The sequence below is a fragment of the Pantherophis guttatus genome, chromosome 1 (assembly GCF_059756535.1).
Source record: "Pantherophis guttatus breed Tessera chromosome 1, ASM5975653v1, whole genome shotgun sequence".
In the NCBI taxonomy this organism is placed as follows: domain Eukaryota; kingdom Metazoa; phylum Chordata; class Lepidosauria; order Squamata; family Colubridae; genus Pantherophis; species Pantherophis guttatus.
The window spans coordinates 14986801-15010780 of NC_142063.1; the positions used below are offsets into that span (position 1 = coordinate 14986801).

The 23980-nt window shown below is 43.7% G+C and overlaps 1 protein-coding gene across 2 annotated transcripts in view; it reads left to right on the forward strand.

The window, feature by feature from the left end:
• TJP3 (tight junction protein 3) overlaps positions 1 to 23259 on the forward strand; it is a 61646-nt gene extending 38387 nt beyond the window's left edge. For both annotated transcript variants that reach the window (XM_060694949.2, XM_060694947.2), the window contains exons 8-20: positions 1502 to 1592; positions 3763 to 3830; positions 5286 to 5361; positions 6174 to 6330; positions 7674 to 7782; positions 9674 to 9893; positions 12020 to 12219; positions 13900 to 13995; positions 14766 to 14836; positions 15836 to 16147; positions 17810 to 18067; positions 19000 to 19052; positions 21222 to 23259. In XM_060694949.2, the coding sequence (XP_060550932.2) occupies positions 1502 to 1592; positions 3763 to 3830; positions 5286 to 5361; positions 6174 to 6330; positions 7674 to 7782; positions 9674 to 9893; positions 12020 to 12219; positions 13900 to 13995; positions 14766 to 14836; positions 15836 to 16147; positions 17810 to 18067; positions 19000 to 19052; positions 21222 to 21330 (1820 nt within the window). In that variant the 3' untranslated portion in view covers positions 21331 to 23259. The remainder of the gene's footprint in view (positions 1 to 1501; positions 1593 to 3762; positions 3831 to 5285; positions 5362 to 6173; positions 6331 to 7673; positions 7783 to 9673; positions 9894 to 12019; positions 12220 to 13899; positions 13996 to 14765; positions 14837 to 15835; positions 16148 to 17809; positions 18068 to 18999; positions 19053 to 21221) is intronic.
• Positions 23260 to 23980: the final 721 nt, after the last annotated feature.

Below are 23980 nucleotides of genomic sequence, written 5' to 3' on the forward strand. Positions count from 1 at the left end.
CACTTAGCATCAGAAATTTTGGGCTCGGTTGTGGTCATAAGTCAAGGACCACCTGTACACAGAGCTCCCCCAAAGAAACTAAAAATAAACCAGAAGTCTTGAAGATATGATATGTCTCATTTGACACACACTTCAGGCCAAAGTGGCAATTAGTAAGCCATCCAGCAGTTCTCAGAATTCATTGGCAAAGTTCACACAACACACTGAGCCGAAATGTGGTTTGTTTGTGATATAAATTACTGTATTCTGAACTGAGCTAATGTGATCTTTAAACCAAGCTTTATTTAAACATGTTAAGCGAACCCTCTAATTATGATTTATTCTGCAATAATTAATGGTTAAGCAAAACAGTTAGTTGCAAACACAGTATTTCCAAACAGCAGGCAAAACTTTTTATTAAGATAATTTTTTTTCCCAATTTTTTTGGACTCTTGCTATGTGAGTGGAATATTTTCTCTAAGATGCTGATTATCTTTATTAAGAGGCAACTTTTAATTGCCTTGAGTTTTTATGCTCTATTTTTATTGCCTGTTTTCCTTAATTGTGGCATTCTATGCATTTTAAACTTCTCTCTCTCTCTCTCTCTCTCTCTCTCTCTTTCCCTCCCTCCCTCCCTCCTTCCTTGTCTTGACCTGGACTTTTTAAAAGGGGGCTTTCCCACACTTTGCAGTTTAATTCAGAAATGAAACCAAACAGATTTTTGCTAAATTCAAATGTCAGACTAGCAGCCAATTCAAAACATAGCTTGTAGTGGCCATTGTGGAATGGCCATGGTGGTTTACAAACAATATTAAGCATAAATCATGGTGTTATGGAAGAAGGAATTAAAGAAACATCCCTTCAGGGCAGACAGAATCAGTTTATTTATTTATTGCAATAAAAGGATCAGACCAGTATCATTACCAAAAAGTCTGAACAAAGCATGAAACAAAGATCTCAGTCTTTATACATTGTCAGACAAAGGATTCTGTGAAGTCAGCATTTCTTATCACTACAGACATTAGTTACACAAAATGACATACCTTAATTACTGAATTTGTTACTATCTTTGCAAAACAATTATAATTCTTTTTAGAAATTACTGAAGCATAGATTCAAATTATCTTCTTGTTGAAACAATAATATAGTCATCTCCGTCTCTCTGACCTTCAAAGTGTAAATCACCAGACTGTCTTTATCTGTGACAACTGAGGGGCCTTGTTTTACAAATCCTACTTGAAAGGAATGTGTTTGTCTATGTGCTGGATACATTTGCAAGCATATTTCCCTTCTACAATATTATGAACAAAGAGGGCCCTTCAATGATCATGTAGCTGGACCCGCTTTTCCTACTTTCCTACTTTACTCCTTTACTACTTTAATGGTTTGTAAAAACAACCAGACAAATCACATTATGACTTTGTCCTTTTTACAAATTTATCATTTGCTTCTAAGCAGAGGAATATTACTCGGAACAAAGTGTCCGCCTTGCATAATTCTAGTTACTTTTCTGTTTTTTTAGATATATCTGATCTTGGTTCAGACATCTCGCCTCCCCCTCCTGTGGGAAGCCCACCACATTCTCCTCAGTCTCCAACAAGGGATTCCCTCCAGTAAGAATCTCTCCATAAACCTTAGTTGGTTGCTGTTCTCATTATAGATGCTATAGTCCGGTTGCAAAAATAATCCAGATAATCCGGGTTAAATGGTAACAGATTTAGAGATTTCAGGGTCTCTTTGCTACCATCTAGTGGCCAAATGAATTCTAACAGCCCCGGTAAAGGCATTTTTCCATTGTCCAATTTTAAAACTAGCATTTCCAACTAGGTGGCAGTAACCTGGTTGATCTAAAAATAGCTAACCTGGATTGGGATTTGTTGGATGAAGTCTACTAGAAAATTCCATGGCTGGGATGTTGAAAAATCATGCTTTTTTCCAAAAAATTTCATGACAGTGATATCAGTAAGAGCTTTAAACTTGACGGAAGCATTGCTTAATTATAGATTACCATAAAATCATAGCACTGGAAAGGGTCATTTTGCTTCTCAAATGGAGTCCTTTGTAGTAAAAAGTTGATTAGAGCCATCTTCAGGTTGGGTTAGGATTAGGATAGTCTCCCACCACAGTTATGACCCCGTAATCCCTTAATTTGGGGTAGAATTGGGGCAGCTGGATGGATCTGAGTATTTACTAGCCGGATGCCCTTCCGGACGCCACACTGAGTTCACAGCAGATATTTTTTCTTTGCGCCCTGACAGAGAAACATCTGCCGCTACCTATGATTGAACTCTCAACCTTCCGAGTGGGGGGCAAGAATCTCCACCACTAGGCCAGCACGTTGCTCGCGTTCTCCCACCACAGAATTAGAAGCAAATTGATAACCAGGGTGACAGAAAAGTGAAGGGCAAGAGCTAGGCATGTTTTACAGATAATCCTCAATATATTACTGATCACTTAATGAATGTTTGAAGTTATAATGGACCACCCAACAGCTACTTACAGCCCAATTTGAAAGTTATGATCACCACAGAGAGAAAGAGAGAGGGGGGGGAGAGAGAGAGAGAGAGAGAGAGAGAGAGAGAGAGAGAGAGAGAGAGCACACACACACAAAAACACATACGTACATACACGCAGACACTACAGTGAAGTAACATTTTGGGTGCTAGGCAACCAGCTCACCATTACGGCTGTTTGCAAAATCACAGTTTATGATGTTTTTTGCCCATTTCCAGCATTTACTTCCAGTTTGCAGTTTTCCAAAAAGCACCCGCTGGGTAAAATGTATTTGTTTAATGACTGTGGCACTTTCTTAATGACAGCCATAAAAAATATTGACAAATTGGATCCAGTCACACGATGCTTTGAGTTACAACTGCAATGAGTTACCACTGTAATTCCAGGCTCAATTACGGTTGTAAATTGAGGAATACCTCTAGAACCGTTAAATCCATTATATTTTGGACAAGCCTTATGTACAAGAAGAATAATATGTTTGAGTTACCACAAATCAGGAAATTTAATGGCTCAGTTTAAAAGGGGGAAATAGTGCCCTTGTTTCTGCTGAGATAACTTCCTGAATGTATTCATTCGTTCGTTCGTTCATTCATTCATTCATTCAATTTATATAGCTCTGATTGGACATGCGGCATGCTATATTTTGTAAAATAATTTATTGTGTGAACAGTTCTTTTAAACTATCTGTATGGCTTTTTCACCCAGTAAGTAAGATATAGTAAGATCACTGCTTAATTATCATAATTGGATACCACTTAACTTTTTTTCCCTTTTTTTGCTTGTTGTCTCTTCAAGTTTCTGGCTCTCGTTGTGAATGACCCTAGATTTGTCAAATGTATTCTTTTATTTGTTCCCCTCTTATGTAGTGATTTTGCTGTCCTAGATTGTTTGGGCCGATTTTGGATTTAATTTTATCGATTTGATTTTGGATTTAATTCTGCTCTAATTCTAACATTCTTTGTGTTAATACATAATGCTGAGGCTGAAAAACAGGAAACAAATAAGCCAGTCATAATTGCTCTTATAAATCAGGGGTCTCCAACCTTGACAACTTTAGGATTTGTAGGTTTCAAATTCCCAGAATTGCCTAGCCAGCATGGGTGCCTGGGGAATTCTGGGATTTGAAGTCCACAAGTCTTAAAAGTTGCCATGTTTGGAGACCTCCGATTTAAATAATAATTGCAAAAGATACCATTTGAGATATTGTTGTTTCCCTCAAATTTTCATTATGAGTTTTGTCTTCTTCTCTCATCCCGCCCACTTGGCCAGATCAAACAGGGATTACAGCAGACAAGAAACAACAGCAATGGAAGAGTTGACTCCATCACCAGTTCTTAGTAAGTGCCTTGAATTTAGCATCTCTTGTAAGGTCAATGATAATGAGCAATGTCTCTTGAAGGAGAAAAATTGCTTCTGGGATCATTTGCAAACACAGACATCATCATCATCATCATCATCATCACTATTATTATTACTATTATGGTTGATTGCACAGTCAGCCAGATGTTTAGATTAGATTTGGCTTTTTTGGCCACCCATTGAGTCCTTCGAAAGGACCTGAGATAGGCAGATGTAGAGATTTGATGGTGTTGAAGATATCGCTTCAGGATGTAAGCTGTTCCAAGTCAAGCTGCCTTTTGCAATTGACCAATGGGGATTTGGTCAATGCCGATGGGGTTCAGGTGGTGCTCCGGATGTTTTGGGATTGCATTGCACCCAAGACCCCTATTGCTATTCGTACCTATCTTTGCTTTCTTTTGCCACTGTTGTTCTACTTCTAATTGCAGGTCTTTGTATCTTGTGATTTTTCTCCCGTTCTTCCTCTTCTATTCTGCTGTCTTATGCTGCTGTCTTATGCAGGCAGTCCTTGATTTACAACAGTTCGTTTAGTGACCGTTCAGTGGGCACTGAAAAAAAGGAGCTTTGCCCCATTTTACGACCTTTCTTGTCACAGTTATTAAGTGACTCACTGCAGTCCTTAACTTAGTAACACGGTTGTTACGTGAATCCGGCTTCCCCATTGACTTCGCTTATCAGAAGGTCGTAAAAGGGGATCACATGACCCCGGGATACTGCAGCTGTCATAAATATGAGTCAGTTGCAAACTGTCTGAATTTCATGTGACCGTGGGGACGCTGCAACGGTCGTAAGTGTGAAAAATGGTCATATGTCACTTTTTTCAGTGCCGTGGTGATTTCGAAGGGGGACTAAATGAACTGTTGTAAGTGGAGGACTACCTGTATTTTTTTTTTTTTTTGGAAAAAGAAATATTTTTAAACATAAAAACACCATCATTCAATACAATCACAGAAAGTGTGTCGATTGGTTAAGATTTTTTGTGCATAATCCCATATCCAAAATTACAAATTATTTAATTTCTCTTATTTGACAACTATACATATCCCTTTATATTATTATTCCCATTTAACAATTATTTAACAAAGGCTTAACTCCCATAAGAAAACATTTCATATATTTTATCATTACCTTAATTTCATATTTCATACTTCATCTCCATGCTTTATTATCTAGCCATTAGTAAAACAAATCCCATATCAAATAGTATTGTTTGTCTTCCTGTTCTCTAATTTCAAATGTCAATTTACTCATTTCAGCACATTCCATAATTTTCTTAATAACTTCATCATCACTAGGTATCTTCTCTCCTTTGGACTACCTGTATTTTAGATTTCATGCTGCATATTTTTATCTCTTGTGTTTTTATCGAAATGTGAGGTGAATGTGCCATATGATAAATAAATAATTCAATGGGTTCTTTCTCCCCCTTCCAGATCCCAAGGAATCCCCCATCAATGAATACAGTTTCCGAAGGAATAATTCCATTACACAAAATGATGGGCTTTCAGGGTAAGCTCCAGCCTGGCAGACTCTTCATTTAAGCATCATTAATATGGAATTTGATAAAGCGGCAGCAGGATACGATGTAAAAAAGATGTGGAGACTCTAGAAAGAGTGCAGAGAAGAGCAACAAAGAGGATTAGGGGACTGGAGGCTAAAACATATGAAGAACGGTTGCAGGAACTGGGAATGTCTAGTCTAATGAAAAGAAGGACTAGGGGTGACATGAAAGTAGTCTTCCAATATCTCAGGGATTGTTACTGCAAGTTTGAATCTCATCAGGCTCAAGGTTGACTCAGCCTTCCATCCTTTCGAGGTAGGTAAAATGAGGACCAGGATTGTGGGGGCAATAAACTGACTTTGTATAAAAAAGAACACTGCTTGGGGGGGCCCGAAAGCCCTACTAAGCAGGTATATACAAAAGTATGAAGGCTATTGCTTAATGCATTGTAAGCCACCCTGAGTCTCTGGAGAAGGGCAGCATATAAATCAAACCAATAAAAAAATAAAATTGTCACAAAGAAGAGGGAGTCAAACTATTCTCCAAAGCACTTGAGGGCAGGACAAGAAGCAACAGGTGGAAATTAATCAAGGAGAGAAGCAACTTAGAACTAAGGAGAAATTTCCTGACAGTGAGAACAATTAATCAGTGGAACAACTTGCCCCCAGAAGTTGTGAATGCTCCAACACTGGAAGTTTTTAAGAAGAGATTAGATAACCATTTGTCTGAAGTGGTGTAGGGTTTCCTGCCTAAGCAGGGGGTTGGACTAGAAGACCTCCAAGGTCCCTTCCAACTCTGTTATTCTATTCTCTTTTTGCAGGTATAGCCCCGATTTGAAGGTGGTGCGTTTTGTCAAAGCCAAGAGCATCGGGCTCCGTCTTACCGGCGGGAATGACGTTGGGATATTTGTGTCTGGCGTGCAGGAGGGCAGCCCGGCTGAGATGCAAGGCATCCAAGAAGGCGACCAGATCCTTCAGGTATCTTATGGGTGGGGAACGACTAATGAACCATCTCTGATCTTGGTGGAACTGGAATTTTGCCTATCTGTAGGATGATTACTGGCTCCAAAGAAGAAAATTAGAGGTAATGGGAGGAAAGGAGAAGACTAGAAGTAATGGGAGGAAAGTGTAGAGAGCCAGTTTGGTCTTATGGTTAACACACCAGGCTAGAAAGCGGGAGATTGTGAGTTCTAGACCTGCCTTAGCCATAAAAGCCAGCTGGGTGACTTTGGGCCAATCGCCAGGAGACTGCAGGTTCTGGTCCTGCTTTAGGCATGAAAGAGAAGTAGATGACTTTGAGTCAATCATCAGGAGATGGTGAGTTCTAGTCCCGCCTTAGCCATAAAAGCCAGCTGGGTGACTTTGGCCAATCACCAGGAGACTGAGAGTTCTAGTCCCGCCTTAGCCATAAAAGCCAGGTGGGTGACTTTGGGCCAATCACCAGGAGACTGAGAGTTCTAGTCCCGCCTTAGGCATGAAAGTCAGCTGGGTGACTTTGGGCCAATCACCAGGAGACTGAGAGTTCTAGTCCCGCCTTAGCCATAAAAGCCAGCTGGGTGACTTTGGCCAATCACCAGGAGACTGAGAGTTCTAGTCCTGCCTTAGGCATGAAAGTCAGCTGGATGACTTTGGGCTAGTCACTCCCTCTCAGCCCAAGCCACTTCATAGGGTTGTCGTTGTGGGGAAAATAGGAGGAGGAAGGTGTGTTGGATATGTTCGCCACCTTGAGTTAGTTGTAAGAATAACAAAAGGTAAAGGACTCCCTGCACATTTTACTCCGATAGCGTTGCCAACTGTAGGGGGCAGTGCTCATCCCGGTTGCAAGGCCATTGAGCCAGTGCTGTCCGAAGACATTTCCTCGGTCATGTGGCCAACGTGACATCACAGAACGCTGTTACCTTCCCACCGAAGTGGTACCTATTTATCTACTCGCACTTGCATGCTTTCAAACTGCTAGGTTGGCAGGAGCTGAGACAAGGACGGGAGCTCACCCTGTCGTGTGGTGCTCGGGTCTCGAACCTGAGCTGCTGGCCTTTCCAGTCGACAAGCCCAGCCTCTTAACCATTGAGCCACAACGTTGCCATAATAAAAGTGGGAAACAAATCCATCGATCAATAAAATGTAGTTACAAAAGAAACCGGTGTTTCTCAACCTTGGCTACCCCTTTAAGATTTGTGGACCTCAACTCTGGACGTCACGTTGAGTTCCTGAAGCAAGGCAACGTACCTCAAATAATAATAATTTTGAGAACAATAAAGATGGGCAAACGAGATGAGCAGTGCTGCTGGCCAAACCCCCCTTTTGGCCCTTTCTCTTGCCAGGTGAATGAGAAGCCCTTCCAGAACTCGACTCGTGAGGACGCTGTGCAGTACTTGATGGAGTTGCTCCCAGGGGAAGAAGTGACGTTCCACGTTCAGAACAAACAGGACAGTAAGTGATTTATTCCTCATTGGTAGATTTTATGTCCCTCCTTCCCCTCCTATCATATGTGTGTATATTTCCTACCAGAGAATGTGGTTATGGGCAAGTTAACACCCTCAAACTTTTGGAATACTGCATCCAGTTTTGGTCGCCATGATGTAAAAAAGATGTTGAGACTCTAGAAAGAGTGCAGAGAAGAGCAACAAAGATGACTAGGGGACTGGAGGCTAAAACATATGAAGAACGGTTGCAGGAACTGGGTATGTCTAGTTTGATGAAAAGAAGGACTAGGGGAGACATGATAGCAGTCTTCCCTTGGGGTGCACCCGGAGGCTGCAGTTGGTCCAGAATGCGGCCGCGCAGGGGATTATGGGAGCGACGTGGCGCTCACATATAACACCTCTCCTGTGCGAGCTGCACTGGCTTCCTGCGGTCTTCCGGGTGCGCTTCAAGGTTTTGGTGACCACCTTTAAAGCACTCCATGGCTTAGGGCCGGGGTATCTACGAGACCGCCTTCTGCCGCCAATAGCCTCCCACCAACCGGTTCGCTCGCACAGAGAGGGCCTCCTCAGGGTGCCGTCGGCCAGACAGTGCCGGCTGGCGACCCCCAGGGGGAGAGCCTTCTCTGTGGCAGCACCTGCCCTCTGGAATGATCTACCCCCTGAGATACGCACGATATCAGACCTCCGGACTTTTCGTCGGGCCCTGAAAACACACTTATTCCATCTAGCCAGGCTGGCTTGATCCCATCCTCTCAGTTTTTAATTGAATTCGGTTTTAATTGGGTTGTTTTAAACTGGGCCAAAATTATTTAATTGTTTTTAAATTGTGTTTTAAATTTTATATGCTATGTTTTATCTTGGCTGTACACCGCCCTGAGTCCCGCAGGAGAAGGGTGGTATAGAAATAAAATAAAATAAAATAAATAAATAAATAAATCTTACGGGCTGCCACAAAGAAGAGGGAGTCAAGCTATTCTCCAAAGCACCTGAGGGCAGGACAAGAAGCAATGGGTGGAAACTAATCAAGGAGAGAAGCAACTTAGAACTAAGGAGAAATTTCCTGACAGTTAGAACAATTAATCAGTGGAACAATTTGCCTCCAGAAGTTGTGAATGCTCCAACACGGGAAGTTTTTAAGCAGAGATTGAACAACCATTTGTTTGAAATGGTATAAGGGCCATGATGGCAAACCTATGGCAGGCATGCCTAAGGTGGCACACAGAGCCATCTGTTCGGGCCTCCAGTACGCATGCATGCAATTCAGAGGACCCAGTTGGTCTTCAGAGCTTGCAGTGTCCTTGCGTGCAGCATGTGCATGCATAGATGGCATTTGTGCACATGCATTGCGTGCGCAAAAACCCCACGCATGCAGATGCTGCAATTGCATTGCTGGGCGCATGGGGTGAGCCGTGCGAAAGCTGCGCACATGTGCAGATGGTACAGTTGTGCATGCAGCACATGGGGGAGGACCTGTTTGGCACTCGGTGAGTTCACCACCACTGGTATAGGGTTTCCTGCCTAAGCAGGGAGTTGGACTAGAAGACCTCTAAGGTCCCTTCCGACTCTGTATTCTGTTATTTCATTAAACGTTCTATCAAAAAGAAACAGCCCCACAAATTTTCCTCAGCCAGATAAGCCACCTAAGATTCCTGAAAAGCAGATGAATGGATAAAAACGGGGATGGATGGAAAGATGGATATATGGATACATGCCTTTAAAAAAAATATTGCCCACCTGTGCTTTATTGGTAGTCCAAAATTCCATCAACTTCAAACAGTCACGTGTGGAGAATTCTTCCCTTTTTAAAAAAAAAAAAAAAAATCTGTGTAACAATATCCCTGTAAGGTAGGCTGGGCTGAGGGGGAATGACGGCTTCCCATTTGGTCTCTTCTCCCTAGTTTACAAGAAGATGGTCAAATCCAACCTGGGAGATTCGTTCTACATCCGCACCCACTTTGATTTTGAGAAGGATACGCCTTCCGCCCTGAGCTTTACACGGGGAGAAGTTTTCCATGTGGTGGACACGATGTATCGGGGCAAACTGGGAAGCTGGCTGGCTCTGCGGATGGGAAAGGAATTTCAAGAGCTGGACAAGGGCATTATCCCAAACCGGAGCAGGTAGAAGCGTATCTTTTTTGTGGGGGAAAGATTGTTGATTTTTAAAAGATTTTTTTAAAAAGAGACCGGACAGTCATTTGTCTGAAACGGCGTAGGGTCTCCTGCTTGAGCAAGGGGGTCAGACTGGATGACCTCTGATGTCCCTTCCAACTCTGTTATTCTGTTATTAATATTTTAACCGTCCCTATTGGAGTATCTGCTCCATAATCAGTGCAAAAAATTAATTCCAAGCAGGGGTAACATAAGTAAAAATAAAAATGTCACTTTCATTATTACCGTATTTTTCGGAGTATAAGACACTCTGGACTATAAGACGCATCTATCTTTTTGGGGGGAGGAAAACAAGGAAAAAAAATCTGCCTCTGCTTCTGCCTCCCAGCAATTTGCCTCCTTGCAGCAAACAGCCCGTTTCAGCTTCAGCACACCCTGATTAGCACAAGCAGCTGATTGGATCGGCCTCCCTGACCATCAGCTGTTTCAGGCTGCAGGGATTTTATCAATATTTGCCAGATTAAAAATTAAAATGAATACATTTGTAAATATTTATTTATTGAAATATAAAATAACAATATTAAACCCATTAGACAGTAACATACAAAATTTCCATGGGAAACCCTGTATTTGTAGCAAATAAAAAATAATATGAGTGACATTGTTTAATATTTTTGCAAATATCTTCAATATTGGGCAAATAATTTTTATTTTGCGAACCCCCAAGGGGATTTTGGAGGATGGACCCCCAGTGATCCTTGGGCCACCTTTTAAGAAACACTAAGTTATAGCAAATTCCACTGAGTAGTTATGTCACTGGGTAGAGGTAAGTCCTCAACTTCTGACCACAATCATCATCATTGTCGGGATGGGGTTGAGGGTTGTCCCCGAACCGTGAACCAGCTCACGAGCAAACACACTAGGACTGAAATAAAACTAGCAGAGGAGTCTTGTATAAAAATATACTTTACTTCAAAATGTTTAAAAAACACTATATCTTTAAAAAGGCACATTAATAACAAAGTCTTATCTTGGTTAAATGAAGCCAGGCCATCTCCCTAAATTCCTCTCCACAATACCGAAACAGTCCATAAGAAAAAACTAACATGACATTAAACAGCTTCGGTGTCGATACATCATCGAGGTGGTAGAAGGGCAGCAGCGTAGGCTTCACAGCTAAAAGTCACCTGTGAAAAACAATTCAATCAGCAAACGTGGCTTGAAGCTCCTGGGAGGGAAACTGTCCAGCAGCAACAGTTCAGATGTTGGCTTGCGTGCTTCAACTCAGCAAAAGGCAAGCCGAAATTGGAGACTTCAAAAGGCTCCCAGCTATCTCAACTCACAGTTGCAGCTAGCTCCGTGGGAGTATCTTTACACAGCTTTTCGGCTCCTTTTCTGCTGCTATCTCTGCTGCAGCCATCAGGACTCCTTAGCTGAGTTCTCCTCCCTTCTGCAGCTCTGCTCTGGGCTCTGCATCCAGGTGCTTCAGCACTGGCTCTGCATCTAGGCCTAAACAGCGTCTAGGCCCGAATAGCAAGCAGAAAGGTCCGTGCTTATATGGGGAGTTAACCTGCAATTAACTAGGGCGAGGAAGGCTTGCAGTTAATTGCAAACAGGAGATGGCTTGATTGGATCCATACTGTTTGTAACTGATCAAGTAGCTACAGCAATTCTGAAAACACTCGTGACAATCATCATCATTTATCGACCCCATAATCCCTTGCGGGGTGGAATCTGGGCAACTGAATGGAGCTAGCAGTGTTTTAATGGCCCGATGCCCTTCCTGTTGCCAATGCGGAGTTTTGTTCAGCAGATACATTCTCAGTGTGCCCAGAGAGAGAAATATCTGCCTCTACCTAGGATCGAACTCATAGCCTTCTGATTGTGAGGCAAGAGTTCCACCTCTAGGCCACTGCACCACTCTAACTTATGACCACAATGGAGCCCAAAATTTGTAAGTCATAGGTCACTTTTTCAGTGCTGTTGTAACTTATCCCAAATCTGCTGAAATCACTTCTCCAGCCATGGCTTTACCTTGTACCACCATGGTTGGTTTAACCAGCTGCTTTAACTGGAAGGAAAAGGTTGCCTCTTCTACCTCTCGTCCTCCTGATCCCGGCGTTTTCTGATCCCAGGGCAGAACAGTTCGCCAGTCTGGAAACGGTTCTCAAAGCGACGTCCAAGCCCTCCAGTGCTTTAGGGGCTCGAGCAGAGTTCTGGAAACTCCGAGGTTTGCGGGGAGCCAAACGGATGCTGCGCAAAAGCCGGGAAGATCTTTCAACCCTCACCAAGCAGGGCCACTACCCACCTTACGAAAAGGTTGTACTCAAGGAAGGTAGGTGCTTGTCGTAGTGAAGGAGGAAGGCTTTTCATTACAGATAAGTAGTCCTCGACTTACAACCAGAATTGTTGTAAGAACTCTAAATGGTCTGTGATTAGTGTGTGTGTGTGTGTGTATCTATGTGTGTATATACATATATATATCTGTATATCGGGTGAAATGCTCCCGGTTTGGACCGGATCACCCAATCCGGTTGGTGGCGGGTGGTTCGGAGAACCGGTAGCAAAAATCCCTGCGCCCCCCCCCCCACCATGCCCAGCTGAGCCGCACAATCATCAGAGGCTTTTTTTTTTTTTTTTTACTTTTAAAAGCATTTTTTCTACAACCTCTTCCGCCGAAAAAATGCTTTTAAAAGTAAAAAAAAAAAGCCTCTGATGATTGTGCGGCTCAGCTGGGATCGTCAGAGGCTTTTCAAAGCATTTTTTCTGCAACTTCTTCTGCCAAAGAGATGGTAAAAAAAAATGCTTTGAAAAGCCTCTGACGCTCCCAGCTGAGTTGCCTGATCGGCAGAGGCTTTTCAAAGCATTTTTTTGCAACCTCTTTGGCCGAAGAGGTGGTAAAAAAAATGCTTTGAAAAGTTAAAAAAAAAAAGTTGGCCACGCCCACCCAGTCACATTACCCCACCACCACCAAGCCACGCCCACAGAACCGGTAGTAACAAATTTTACATTTCACCCCTGCTGTATATCTATATATCTGTATATCTAGATATAATAGATAGATTGATTAGATTACATAGATGAAAGATAGATGAGAGATGAGAGAGATATTAGATAGATAGATAGATAGATAGATAGATAGATAGATAGATAGATAGATAGATAGATGATAGATAGATGAGAGAGGATAGATAGATAGATAGATAGATAGATAGATAGATAGATAGATAGATAGATAGATGATAGATAGATAGATAGATAGATAGATAGATAGATTGATAGATGATAGATAGATAGATAGATAGATAGATAGATAGATAGATAGATAGATGATAGATATTGAGAGCAGGCATCAGAATTATATGGTTTAATGTTTCCAGTGTGTTCACAAAAAAAAGTGACAATCAAGCTTGTCTTGTCTTGTACTGTCCTGTCCTGGTCCTGTCTTGTCCTTGTCTTGTCTTGCCATTTGGGACCAGGATTTCCATTGCTAAGCAAGGCAGTTATGGAGTGAGTCACACCCTGTTTTGTGAACTTTTTTTGCCAGAGTTAAGGAAATCTCTACAGTTGTTAAGTGAGTCACACTTTCATTAAGTGAATCCAGCTTCTCCCATTGACTTTGCTTATTGGAAGCCATCTTGGAAGGTGATCACATGACCCTGGGATGATGTAACTATCGTGAAAATATCTGGGTTGCCAAGCAGCCATATTTTTATCATGTAAATATGGGGATGCTGCAAAGATTCATAAGTGTGAAAAACGATCATAAGCCATTTTTTCCAGTGCTGTTGTAACTTCAGACGGTCACTAAACAAATGCTAGCAAGTCAAGGACCACCTGGCTTTCAGTTTTGCACATAACCCTGAAAATATTGGGCTGCTTTAAGCGCTGATAAATCATTTTTTCAATCCCTAAAAAAAAAAAAAAAAAAAGAAGGCAATACTTCCTCTGATGTCTTTCTCCTAATCTCTTATGGACTAGAAACTTGGTTTACAAGGTGTCTTTTCTCATGCAGCCACTTTTAAGCGTCCTGTGGTGATCCTGGGTCCAATTGCTGACATCGCCATGCAGAAACTGAGCACGGAGATGCCAGATCAATTTCAGGTTGCAGGTGAGTGTGCTTGGGTTTCAGGGACGAGGAGCAGCATTTCCTACCTGGTGAATCTCAGCCCCGTTGGGACTCTCCACTGCTCCAACGGTGCCTTGAAATCCCCTGGAGTTCAGTGTTTTTTCAACTCTGGCCGCTTTAAGATGGCTTTAAGACTTCTCCCACTTTAAGACTTCAACTCCCAGAATTCCTCAGCCCAAACAGTGGTGGGATTCATCCGGTTTGGGCTGATTCAGGCAAACCGGTAAGTAAATTGCTGGCTGGCCCCGCCACTCCCCTCCCCGCCCCTTCGAGGAGTCCCCACCTGCCCCATTTTGATTCCCAGGTAAGTGCAGGGAGGCCTACTAGGCCCAAAATGGGGCACGGGTGTGTGTGTAGTATGCCCCCACCTCCCGCGCGGCCCGTTTTCACTCCCAGGAGGCTGCAGGGAGGCCTACTAGGCCCAAAACGGGGCATGGAGGGGCAGTGCATTTCCCTCCCCCCTCCCCCCCCCCCCCCCCGTGGCCTATTTTTGCTCCCAGAAGGGTACAGGAGGCCGAGTGCTGCCTGTCACCACCATGGCCACGCCCACCCAGCCAGTCATTAGGGCAGAGAACCAGTTGTTAAATTATTTGAATCCCACCACTGATAATGGTTATAAGTGCAAGGACTGGTTGCAACTCACTATTTGAGCAGTGTTGTAACTTTGATCGGTTGCTAAACCAATAGTCGTAAGTCAAGGACCAGCTGTATTCTCAAATCCTTTCTCTTTCTCCCTCTCTCCGTTTTTCTAGAGAGTGTTATCAGAGAAGGAGGAACATCCAAAGTGATCAAACTGGACACTGTGTGGCAAGTTGCAAAGCAGGTGAGGAAATGAAGTGGTGATGGAAATAATACAATGAAACTTTTAATGTTGGTGTTTAAAATTACGGTCCTCTTCTTAAAAGCCTCTAGTGTTGGAGCTGTCTAGAATTTCTGGAGGCTAGTCGTTCCACTGATTAATTATTCTCACTGACATGAAACTTCTCCTTAGTTCTAGGTTGCTTCTCTCTTTGGTTAGTTTCCACCCATTGCTCCTTGTCCTGCCTTCAGGTGCTTTGGAGAATAGCTTGACTCCCTCTTCTTTGTAGCAACCCCTGAGATATTGGAACGCTGCTATCCTGTCTCCCCTGGTCCTTCTTTTCATTAAACTAGACATACCCAGTTCCTGTAACCGTTCTTCATATGTTTCAGCCTTCATCCCCCTAATCATCTTAGTTGTTCTTCTCTGCACTCTTTCTAGAATCTCAATGTCTTTTTTTTTTTTTAATTTGATTTATATGCCGCCCTTCTCCGGAGACTCAGGGCGGCTTACAATGCGTTAAGCAATAGCCTTCATACTTTTGTATATTTATACAAAGTCAGCTTATTGCCTCCACAAACTGGGTCCTCAATTTACCTACCTTAGAAAGGATGGAAGGCTGAGTCAACCTTGAGCCTGGGGAGATTCGAACTTGCAGTAATTGCAGGCAGCTGGTGTTAATAACAGGGTGCTTTAAACCACTGTACTACCAAGGCTCTTTTTCACATCGTGGCGACCTGCTGTGCTATGCCATCCTATTTAGCCACGTTTTCTAAGCCGCGCAAATGTGTGCAAGGCCCCCCCCCCGTGTGTGCAAAGTGCATGCACGGAAGGCCATGCATATGTGCGGTAGGCATGCATGTGAGTGAAGGAAGCATTCACATTTTCAATGCGCGGTGAACCGGTGGTAAAATTCTGTGAAACCCACCTCTGGTGGCGCCCAAAACTGGATTCCGTATTCCAAGCGTGCTCTTACCAAGTCTTTATAAAACGATAGTAACACTTCACTTCTCCTTTTAACAGGATAAACATGCATTGTTAGATATCACGCCAGCTGCCGTTGAACGTCTCAATTATGTGCAGTATTTCCCCATTGTGGTCTTCTGTGAGCCCGATAGCCGGCAAGGAATCAAGGCCATGAGGCAGTGGCTGGTGCCAGATTCCAAGAAGAGTTCGCGGCGTCTCTATGCACAGGCCACCAAGATGCAGAAGTATTGCAGCCACCTCTTCACAGCTACCATCAGTCTCGCCGGAGGCTCCAACAACTGGTATCAGACCCTGAAGGAGATCATCCAAATTCAGCAGGCCCGCCCTGTCTGGATGACGGAAGAACAGGTGGGTGGGCACCTCATAGTGGAGTGAAATTTTAACCTAATTTGTGTGCAACAAGGCTATTTCCCCCATCCTGATGCTCTCTGGATTCATAAGAACTGCTTCCAAGGTTCCAGCATGTGGAATGCTGCAGTAATATAACTTTGAAATCCAGATTGCAGTCCAGATTTGGTGGTTGTGCAACGTGTTAGCTTTTTAATCCAAAGGAAGTTGTTGTTGTTGTTTTTTAAAAAAAATCCAGGTTATTTATTATCTGGTAACAAAAGTTTTCTATTTAGTCTTTGCTTTTCATTTTTGTTTTGTTTTTTTATATTGGACATGAATAATTTATTTTATTGGGCTTCTTTGATTAGCTTGTCCGAAACTTCTTAAGCTGCTCAACATTTTAGCTAAGGGTCATCTTCCAAAGTCTATCGCAACCAATGTCAACTCTGAAGCGAACCTGGCTGAAGCCATCTTGTGCTGCCTCATAGTTGCCACGAAGCTCAAGAAGGGGAAGGGAAGGGGGAAATAGATAGCCCGGCTCCAGTCAAAACAAAAAGTTTTCCTGTGGGAACCAAGGTCATCATAACAGGTGGTCGTTGAAAGAGGAGAGGAGCCTGCCTTCCATCTTCATTGGACAATGTGACTGGTGACACCTGGGAGTGGGGGACTTTGATTCGTTTAATTAGGTGAAAACAGCAGGAACTGTCAGAGTTGGCTTAATGTCCTTTAATGTCCTTAGAGCCTTGGTAGTACAGTGGTCTAAAGCACCCTGTTATTAAGACCAGCTGCCTGCAATTACTGCAGGTTCGAATCTCGCCAGGCTCAAGGTTGACTCAGCCTTCCATCCTTTCTAAGGTAGGTAAATTGAGGACCCAGTTTGTGGGGGCAATAAGCTGACTTTGTATAAATATACAAAAGGATGAAGGCTATTGCTTAGCGCATTGTAAGCCGCCCTGAGTCTCCGGAGAAGGGCGGCATATAAATCAAATTTTTTAAAAAAAATGTCAGCCTTCCGAGTAATGCACCCATTGAAAGCATAACTCCAAGGCAGGTAGATTCCTCAAAGGATATGTTTATTGGCTACATCATATCGGCACAGCTGGTGAAAACCAACTCTTGACAGTTCCCACGGTTTTCACCTAATTAAACGAATCAAACTCTCCTCCTCCCAGGTGTCACCGATCACATTGTCCAATGAAGATGGAAGGCAGGCTCCTCTCCTCTTTCAACGGCCACCTGTTTCAATGACCTTGGTTCCCACAAGAAAGCATTTTGTTTTGACTGGAGCCTGGCTATCTACTTCCCCCCTCCTTTCACCCTCTCAGGCTTCATGGCAACTATGAGGCAGCACAAGATGGCTTCAGCCAGGTTCGCTTCAGAGTTGACAGTTCTCCAACAGCAACCCCCAACCTTTGGGTCCCAGAGATGGGTACCGTGGAGGGCGCTTTTTCTGCGGACCAGGTGGTGGTGGTTTTGTGCACTATCTGGATCCCACACATGGATGGATGGGGCTTCGCTCACTTCTGTAGCCTGGTTCCTGGCCGGCCGTGCATCAGTACCAGTCCATGGCCCAGGGGTGGGGATCCCTGTTCCACAAGATCTGGTTTAGTACAAACTCCTTCCTTCTCCAAACATCCATCTGCTTCCTACTCTGTAATTTTCCACTCCTTTTTTCTTTAGGTGGATGCTTCGGCTGAGGAGAGTCTGGACATATTAAACCAGACCTCGGCCATCAGTATGGGTGACCTGACTTGTGACAGTCGGGCCAACAGTGATTATGAGGAAACGGACGCAGAAGGAGAACCTTACACAGACCAGGATCTAGACGAGCCCTATCAAGAGGCAGCTCTGAGTCGTTCATCAGAGCCAGCAGAACAAAACCTCGATCGGGAGCTGGACGAACGTGTGGCAGCTGCATTGGCCTACCCCATTGACGTGGTAAGGAGAGTCAGCCGTTTGGCTTTGGAAGGGATTCCTAAAAGTGATGTACTAGTCTAGCATACTAGTTCGCCCTCTTCATTTATTTTTCTGCCTTCGAGGCCCTGATCTGGCCACTAGCCAGACAAATCCCTGCTGTTTCATTGGCAACGTTTTCCAAAATGGTTTGTCACTTTAATAGTTTTGAATTCATTCTAATTTCTTTGCTTGATTGTTGTGAGTCACTCAAAATTGGATGGCACACAAATGTAATTCTTCTTCTTCTTCTCTTCCTCGTCTTCTTCCTCTCCTTCTCCTTCTCCTCTCCTCCTCGTTCTCCTTCTCCTCCTCCTTCTTTCCTCTTCCTCCTCTCCTTCTTCTTCTCTTCTCCTCCTCTCCTCCCCTTCCTCCTCCTCTTCCTCCTCTTCTCTCCTCTTCTTCTCTCCTCCTCCCCTCCTCCCCCTCTTCCTCTCCTTCTCCTTCTCGTTCTCCTTCTTCTCCTCTCCTCCTCCTCCCCTTCTTCTTCTCCCTTCCTCCTCCTCCTCCTCCTCCTCCTTCCCTTCCCCTTCTTCCTCTCTCCTCCTCCCCTCCTCCCTCTCCTCCCCTTCCTCTTCTTCTCTCTTCTTCTTCTCTCCTCCTCCCCTCTTCTTCCTCTCCTTCTCCTTCTCGTTCTCCTTCTTCTCCTCTCCTCCTCCTCCCCTTCTTCTCCTCCCCTCCTCCTCCTCCCCTTCTTCTTCTCCTTTCCCTTCCTCCTCCTCCTCTTCTTCTTCTTCCTCTCCTTCTCCTCTCCTTCTCCTCCTCCTCTTCCTCTTCTTCCTCCTCCTCCTCCTCCTCCTCCTTTCTAGGACTGCATCACAAGCCACATTTTGAAAATCCCTGCCATAAAGTGATTTGTAATACTTGAGCCAACATTCTGGATATCACTTATATCTATATTTCTCTCTTTCTTCTAGCATGAGAGTGATCACCAACCCCAAGGACAGTGGCACAGCAGTTATGACATCAGGTATAAACTTCTCATTTGAAGCTTCATGATGGGTCAGGGAGAATTTACTTAAGGCTGCAGTTGGAATCAAAATGCAATCAGCCTGTCCATCTATGTGGTAGAATTTGAATTATATCCGAAAAGAACATAACCAATTCAACTCCTGCTGGAGACATATTGCCTGGAAAATCTAGATGTCCCGATCACTTCATGAGGCAAGTGTAGTGACTTTTGACCCAGCAAGTGAGAATGAGTTACTAAGATGGCTGATCTGGATTGGTGCTGAAGTGGGTTAAACATGTTGTGTGAACCCATCCACTGCATTCTAAGTGTCAGCACTTCAACCTGCATTTACTCTAGTGCTGACATAAGAAGGAGAAGAGGGGGCAGCTGGCAAGAGGACGCTTGACATTTCACCTACTTATTTTCCTTGAAGATAATATCCCCTAGGAGATGAGAGGGAGGGGGGACATTCCTGGGAGCTTAAGTAGTAGATATGGGGAGAGTGATTTGGAAAAAGGCCAATGAGACACAGAGATTTGGGGAACGGAAAAGGAGGGTTTGGGGTCAGGAAGTCAGAGTTGGCTACGCCATGATCGGGGGCAGATTGTCGTGCTTAATAAAATGAAAGATTTCTTCAAAGACTATCTGTTTGGAAATGCAATCTATTTTATTTGAAGACGATATCGAAACCTGACACTAAGTTTGCATCTGGTGTTCGAAAAAGTAGTATGCATTGTCTAGGAGACAAATTCCGGTCAAATATCTCAAGGCCTATTAGTAGGGCAGAAAACAGAACAACAGAGTTGGAAGGGACTTTAGAGGTCTTCTAGTCCAACCCCCTGCTCTAGCAGGAAACCCTATACCATTTCAGACAAATGGTTGTCCAATTTCTTCTAAAAATCCTCCAGTGATGGAGTATTCAAAAATTCTGGAGGCAATTTCATACAGCAACTGGTCTTTGTTTTTCCTTGAGGACCAGTTGTCAAAAGTCCAGCTGCCTTTTGAAAAAACACCTTTGAGTCAACCATCACTGAGAATCTCCATAGGCATTCTGGAAGCAAGTCATTCCATTGATTAATTGTTCTAACTGTCAAGAAATTTCTCCTAAATTAGTTTCCATCCATTGTTTCTTGTCTCGCGTTCTGGTGCTTTGGGAAATAGTTTGACTGCCCTCTTCTTTGTGGCAGCAGCTCAAATATTGGAAGACTGCTATCATGTCTCCCATAGTCCTTCTTTTCACTAGACCAGACATATCCAATTCCTGCAACCATTCTTCATATGTTTTAGCCTCCAGCCCCCCTAATCATCTTAGTTTATTTATTTATTATTTATTTATTGGTTCGATTTATATGCCGCTCTTTTCCGGAGACTCAGGGCGGCTTACAATGCATTAAGCAATAGCCTTCATACTTTTGTATATACCTGCTTAGTAGGGCTTTCACCCCCTCCCCCAAAGCGGTGTTCTTTTTTATACAAAGTCAGCTTATTGCCCCCACAATCCGGGTCCTCATTTTACCTACCTCGAAAGGATGGAAGGCTGAGTCAACCTTGAGCCTGGTAAGATTTGAACTTGCAGTAATTGCAGGCAGCTGGCAGCTAAGTACTACTTTAACAGCACTTAGTCCACTGCGTCACCAAGGCTCCTATTACTCCTAGTTACTCTTCTCTGCACTCTTTCCAGAGTCTCAACTTCTATTTTATGTTGTGGTGACCAAAAATTTATTATTAGTTCAATTTATATGCCGCCCTTCTCCGAAGACTCAGGGCGGCTTACAATGCACTTATAGCAATAGCCTACATTCTTTTTGTATATACCTGCTTATTAGGGCTTTTGGCCCCCCATAAGCGGTGTTTCTACAAAGTCAGTTTATTGCCCCCACAATCCAGGTCCTCAATTTACCTATCTTGGAAGGATGGAAGGCTGAGTCAACCTTGAGCCTGGTGAGATTTGAACTCGCACTAATAGCAGGCAGCTGGCAGCTAAGTGCTACATAACAGCACTTAGTCCGCTGCACCACCAAGACTCTTGAATGCAGTATTCCAAGTGTGGGTGCACTAAGGCTTTGTACGGTGGTAGTAATACTTCACGAAAACTTGATTCTATCCCTCTATTGATGCAGCCTATTTAATGTGCATACGTAAATCCACGCAGTACATTGATTTACAGCTGTGCCATCTCTTTGTCAGGGAATACGAACATGAAGCGCTGCGGAAGAAGTTCACCCATGCGCAGACTTATGACTCTGAGTCAGACCAGGACTATGGTTACGACTGGGGACCTGCCACAGACCTGTGACCACACCAACAGCCACGTGGCCTCCTGCAACTTTCTTGGATGGCCGTGCAAAGCTGTCGTCGTCATTCCAATTTTGGCGGAACCCTTCCAAGGCCTTTGATCTCCTCATAGAGCGCTAAAAACCTACGCCCTAGGGCCATGATGGCGAACCTATGGCACGCGTGCCACAGGTGGCACGCGGAACCATGTTGCCTGGCATCCCGGCTCAGCTCTCAGCCTCTCTAGGAGACTCTGGAGACTGGGGACAGCAAATAAGTCACTTCCTGTCTAACCGAAAGTTGGAAAACGGGCCCTTTTGGGCCTCCGGAGGACCTCCGAGGGGGTGGGGAAGGCTGTTTTTGCCCTCCCCAGATGCATAGAGAGGATCTGGAGCCAAGTGAGAAAGAAAAACAGGCCTACTGGGCCATCGTGTGCCAGAAGCGGGGGTGGGGCGGGGCACATAGAATTATGGGTGTGTGCACACACGGACGTGAACTTCCCCTGCCCCCCCCCCTTCCTGGCACGCGATGGCAAAAAGGTTAGCCATCACTGCCCTAGGGGATGTGGCAAAATTTTCAGCCGCTGGAAGTCCTCATGACCAGCTTTGTGCTTGTTCCAGAAATGTTGCTTTTCTCTTTCACCGTCTTGCCTTAAGTTGTGGACACCCCAGAGCAGCCAGGAGGAGCAAGCCACCTTGAATGGAAGTTTGGTCTTCAGTTGAACCTCTCCACCGGCCTTTCTTTGGTTTGTTTCATCTCAAGCTCGATCCCCGGTGCGTTCAAGCTACTTCTGCCCTTTGATCTAGAAGATCAAGGGTTTCCACCGGCCATCTCAACAAGCTCATCATATGGCTTTGGAACGACTTTACAACCATTTAAATGTCATCCTGGATCCATTTAACCCGAATAAAGAGCTTCAAGTTGCCTATACATCAATGTTTCTCAACCCTAACTTGAAGATGTCTGGACTTCAATTCTCAGAATTCTGGGAGTTGAAGTCCAGATATCTTCCAGTTGCCAAGATGGAGGAATACTGTACACAGCATCATTAGGCCACTTCTATACTTCAAGTGAGGCGAAGAATTTCCACCTCATGTTTTAACTTGATACACAATGCTTTTAAGAAACCATTCTATGCCCATTCACAAAGTTGAGGATTTTCTCAAGAATTTTAAATCTACACCTCACATATTGTCTTTCCCCACCAAAGAGGACTATTTTTGCTTACAAACCACACTCCGTGTTTTATCTTTTTAAATCTTTCCCCCTGCGTATATCACCAGCTATAGTAATATAATTCCCTAAATGTCAGTCAAGAGCCCCTTCCATACCCTTTCACTTCAGGCCTAAAGTGTTACTTTATAATCTCACATGACTGCAAATTAAGGCTGACATTTACGAAATTGCCAATTTTGACTACTATACAACTCCAAAATCTCATTCAATCTGGCCTGAAATCGTTCATGATTCGGCTTTTTTTTTTTTTTTCAAAAAAAGTTCAATTGGGAGGTTACACATTTATGGGACAGATAGTCCTCGAGTTATGACCGTAATGGAGCTGGCCCATTATGGTCAAAAGTCGGCATAAATCTTATTGGGGCACTATTGTTCTGGTTCCCTAGAATTTTATAACTCCCTTTTTTATAATTTGTAATGTGGTAGTCAGAGGGTGATTTAATTCTGCCTTTTTAATCAAAAAATGTGAAAGAGTATTAAGCATACTTAATTGCTTTTTTAAAAATCTGTATAACCTCCCTTTGGGATTTCTCTCCCCTTTTGCATTTTTGTGCGCCTGCTGACAAGGAGCAGCCTGGGATGAGGGAATCTGATGTATTGCCTTTAATGTACATGTCAATCTTCTTCGTATGTGATGAGTGAAGATGGAGGAGCCGTGGATTGCCCGTCCATCATTTGTGCCTTTTGTACTATTAAAGCATTCCTTTTCAGCTAAGTTTGCATGGATCCTAATAGTGAAGAAGACAAAATGTGGGATGCTGACCAACTCGCTCATTTGGAAGGGGAAAAAAAGCAAGATATTTTGTGGTCTCTTTGTTAATTTAAACCAGGGGCCTCCAACCTTGGCAACTTTAAGACTTGTGGACTTCAATTCCCAGAGTTCCTCAGCTGGCCTGGAGAATTCTGGGAGTTGAAGTCCACACATCTTCAAGTTGCCACGTTTGAGGAAACACTGGTCAAGGAGGCAGAAAAGGCATTGATATCACTCTGAAGGATTAATAACCTCAGTACAATTACAACCTAACTCAATGCAAGTACAGGTAGTTTTTGACTACAGTTCATTTAGTGACCGTTCGAAGTTACCACGACACTGAAAAATGTGACTTATGACCGTTTTTCAGTTACGTCCTTCGCAGCATCCCTATGATTATGTGACCGTCTGACCAGCAAAGACAATGGAGAAGCCAGATTCACTTAATAACCGGGTTATTACCTCAGCTGCAGTGATTCACTTTACAACTGTGGCCAGAAAGGTTGTAAAATGGGGCAAAACTCACTTAACAAAATTTGGGGCTCAATTGTGGTGGTAAGTCAAGGACTAGCTTAACTAAATAATATAGGTAGTCCTTGACTTACGACCACAATTGAGCCCCAAATTTCCACTGCTAAGCAAGACGGGTGAATTTTGCCCCATTTTATGACCCCTCTTGCCATAG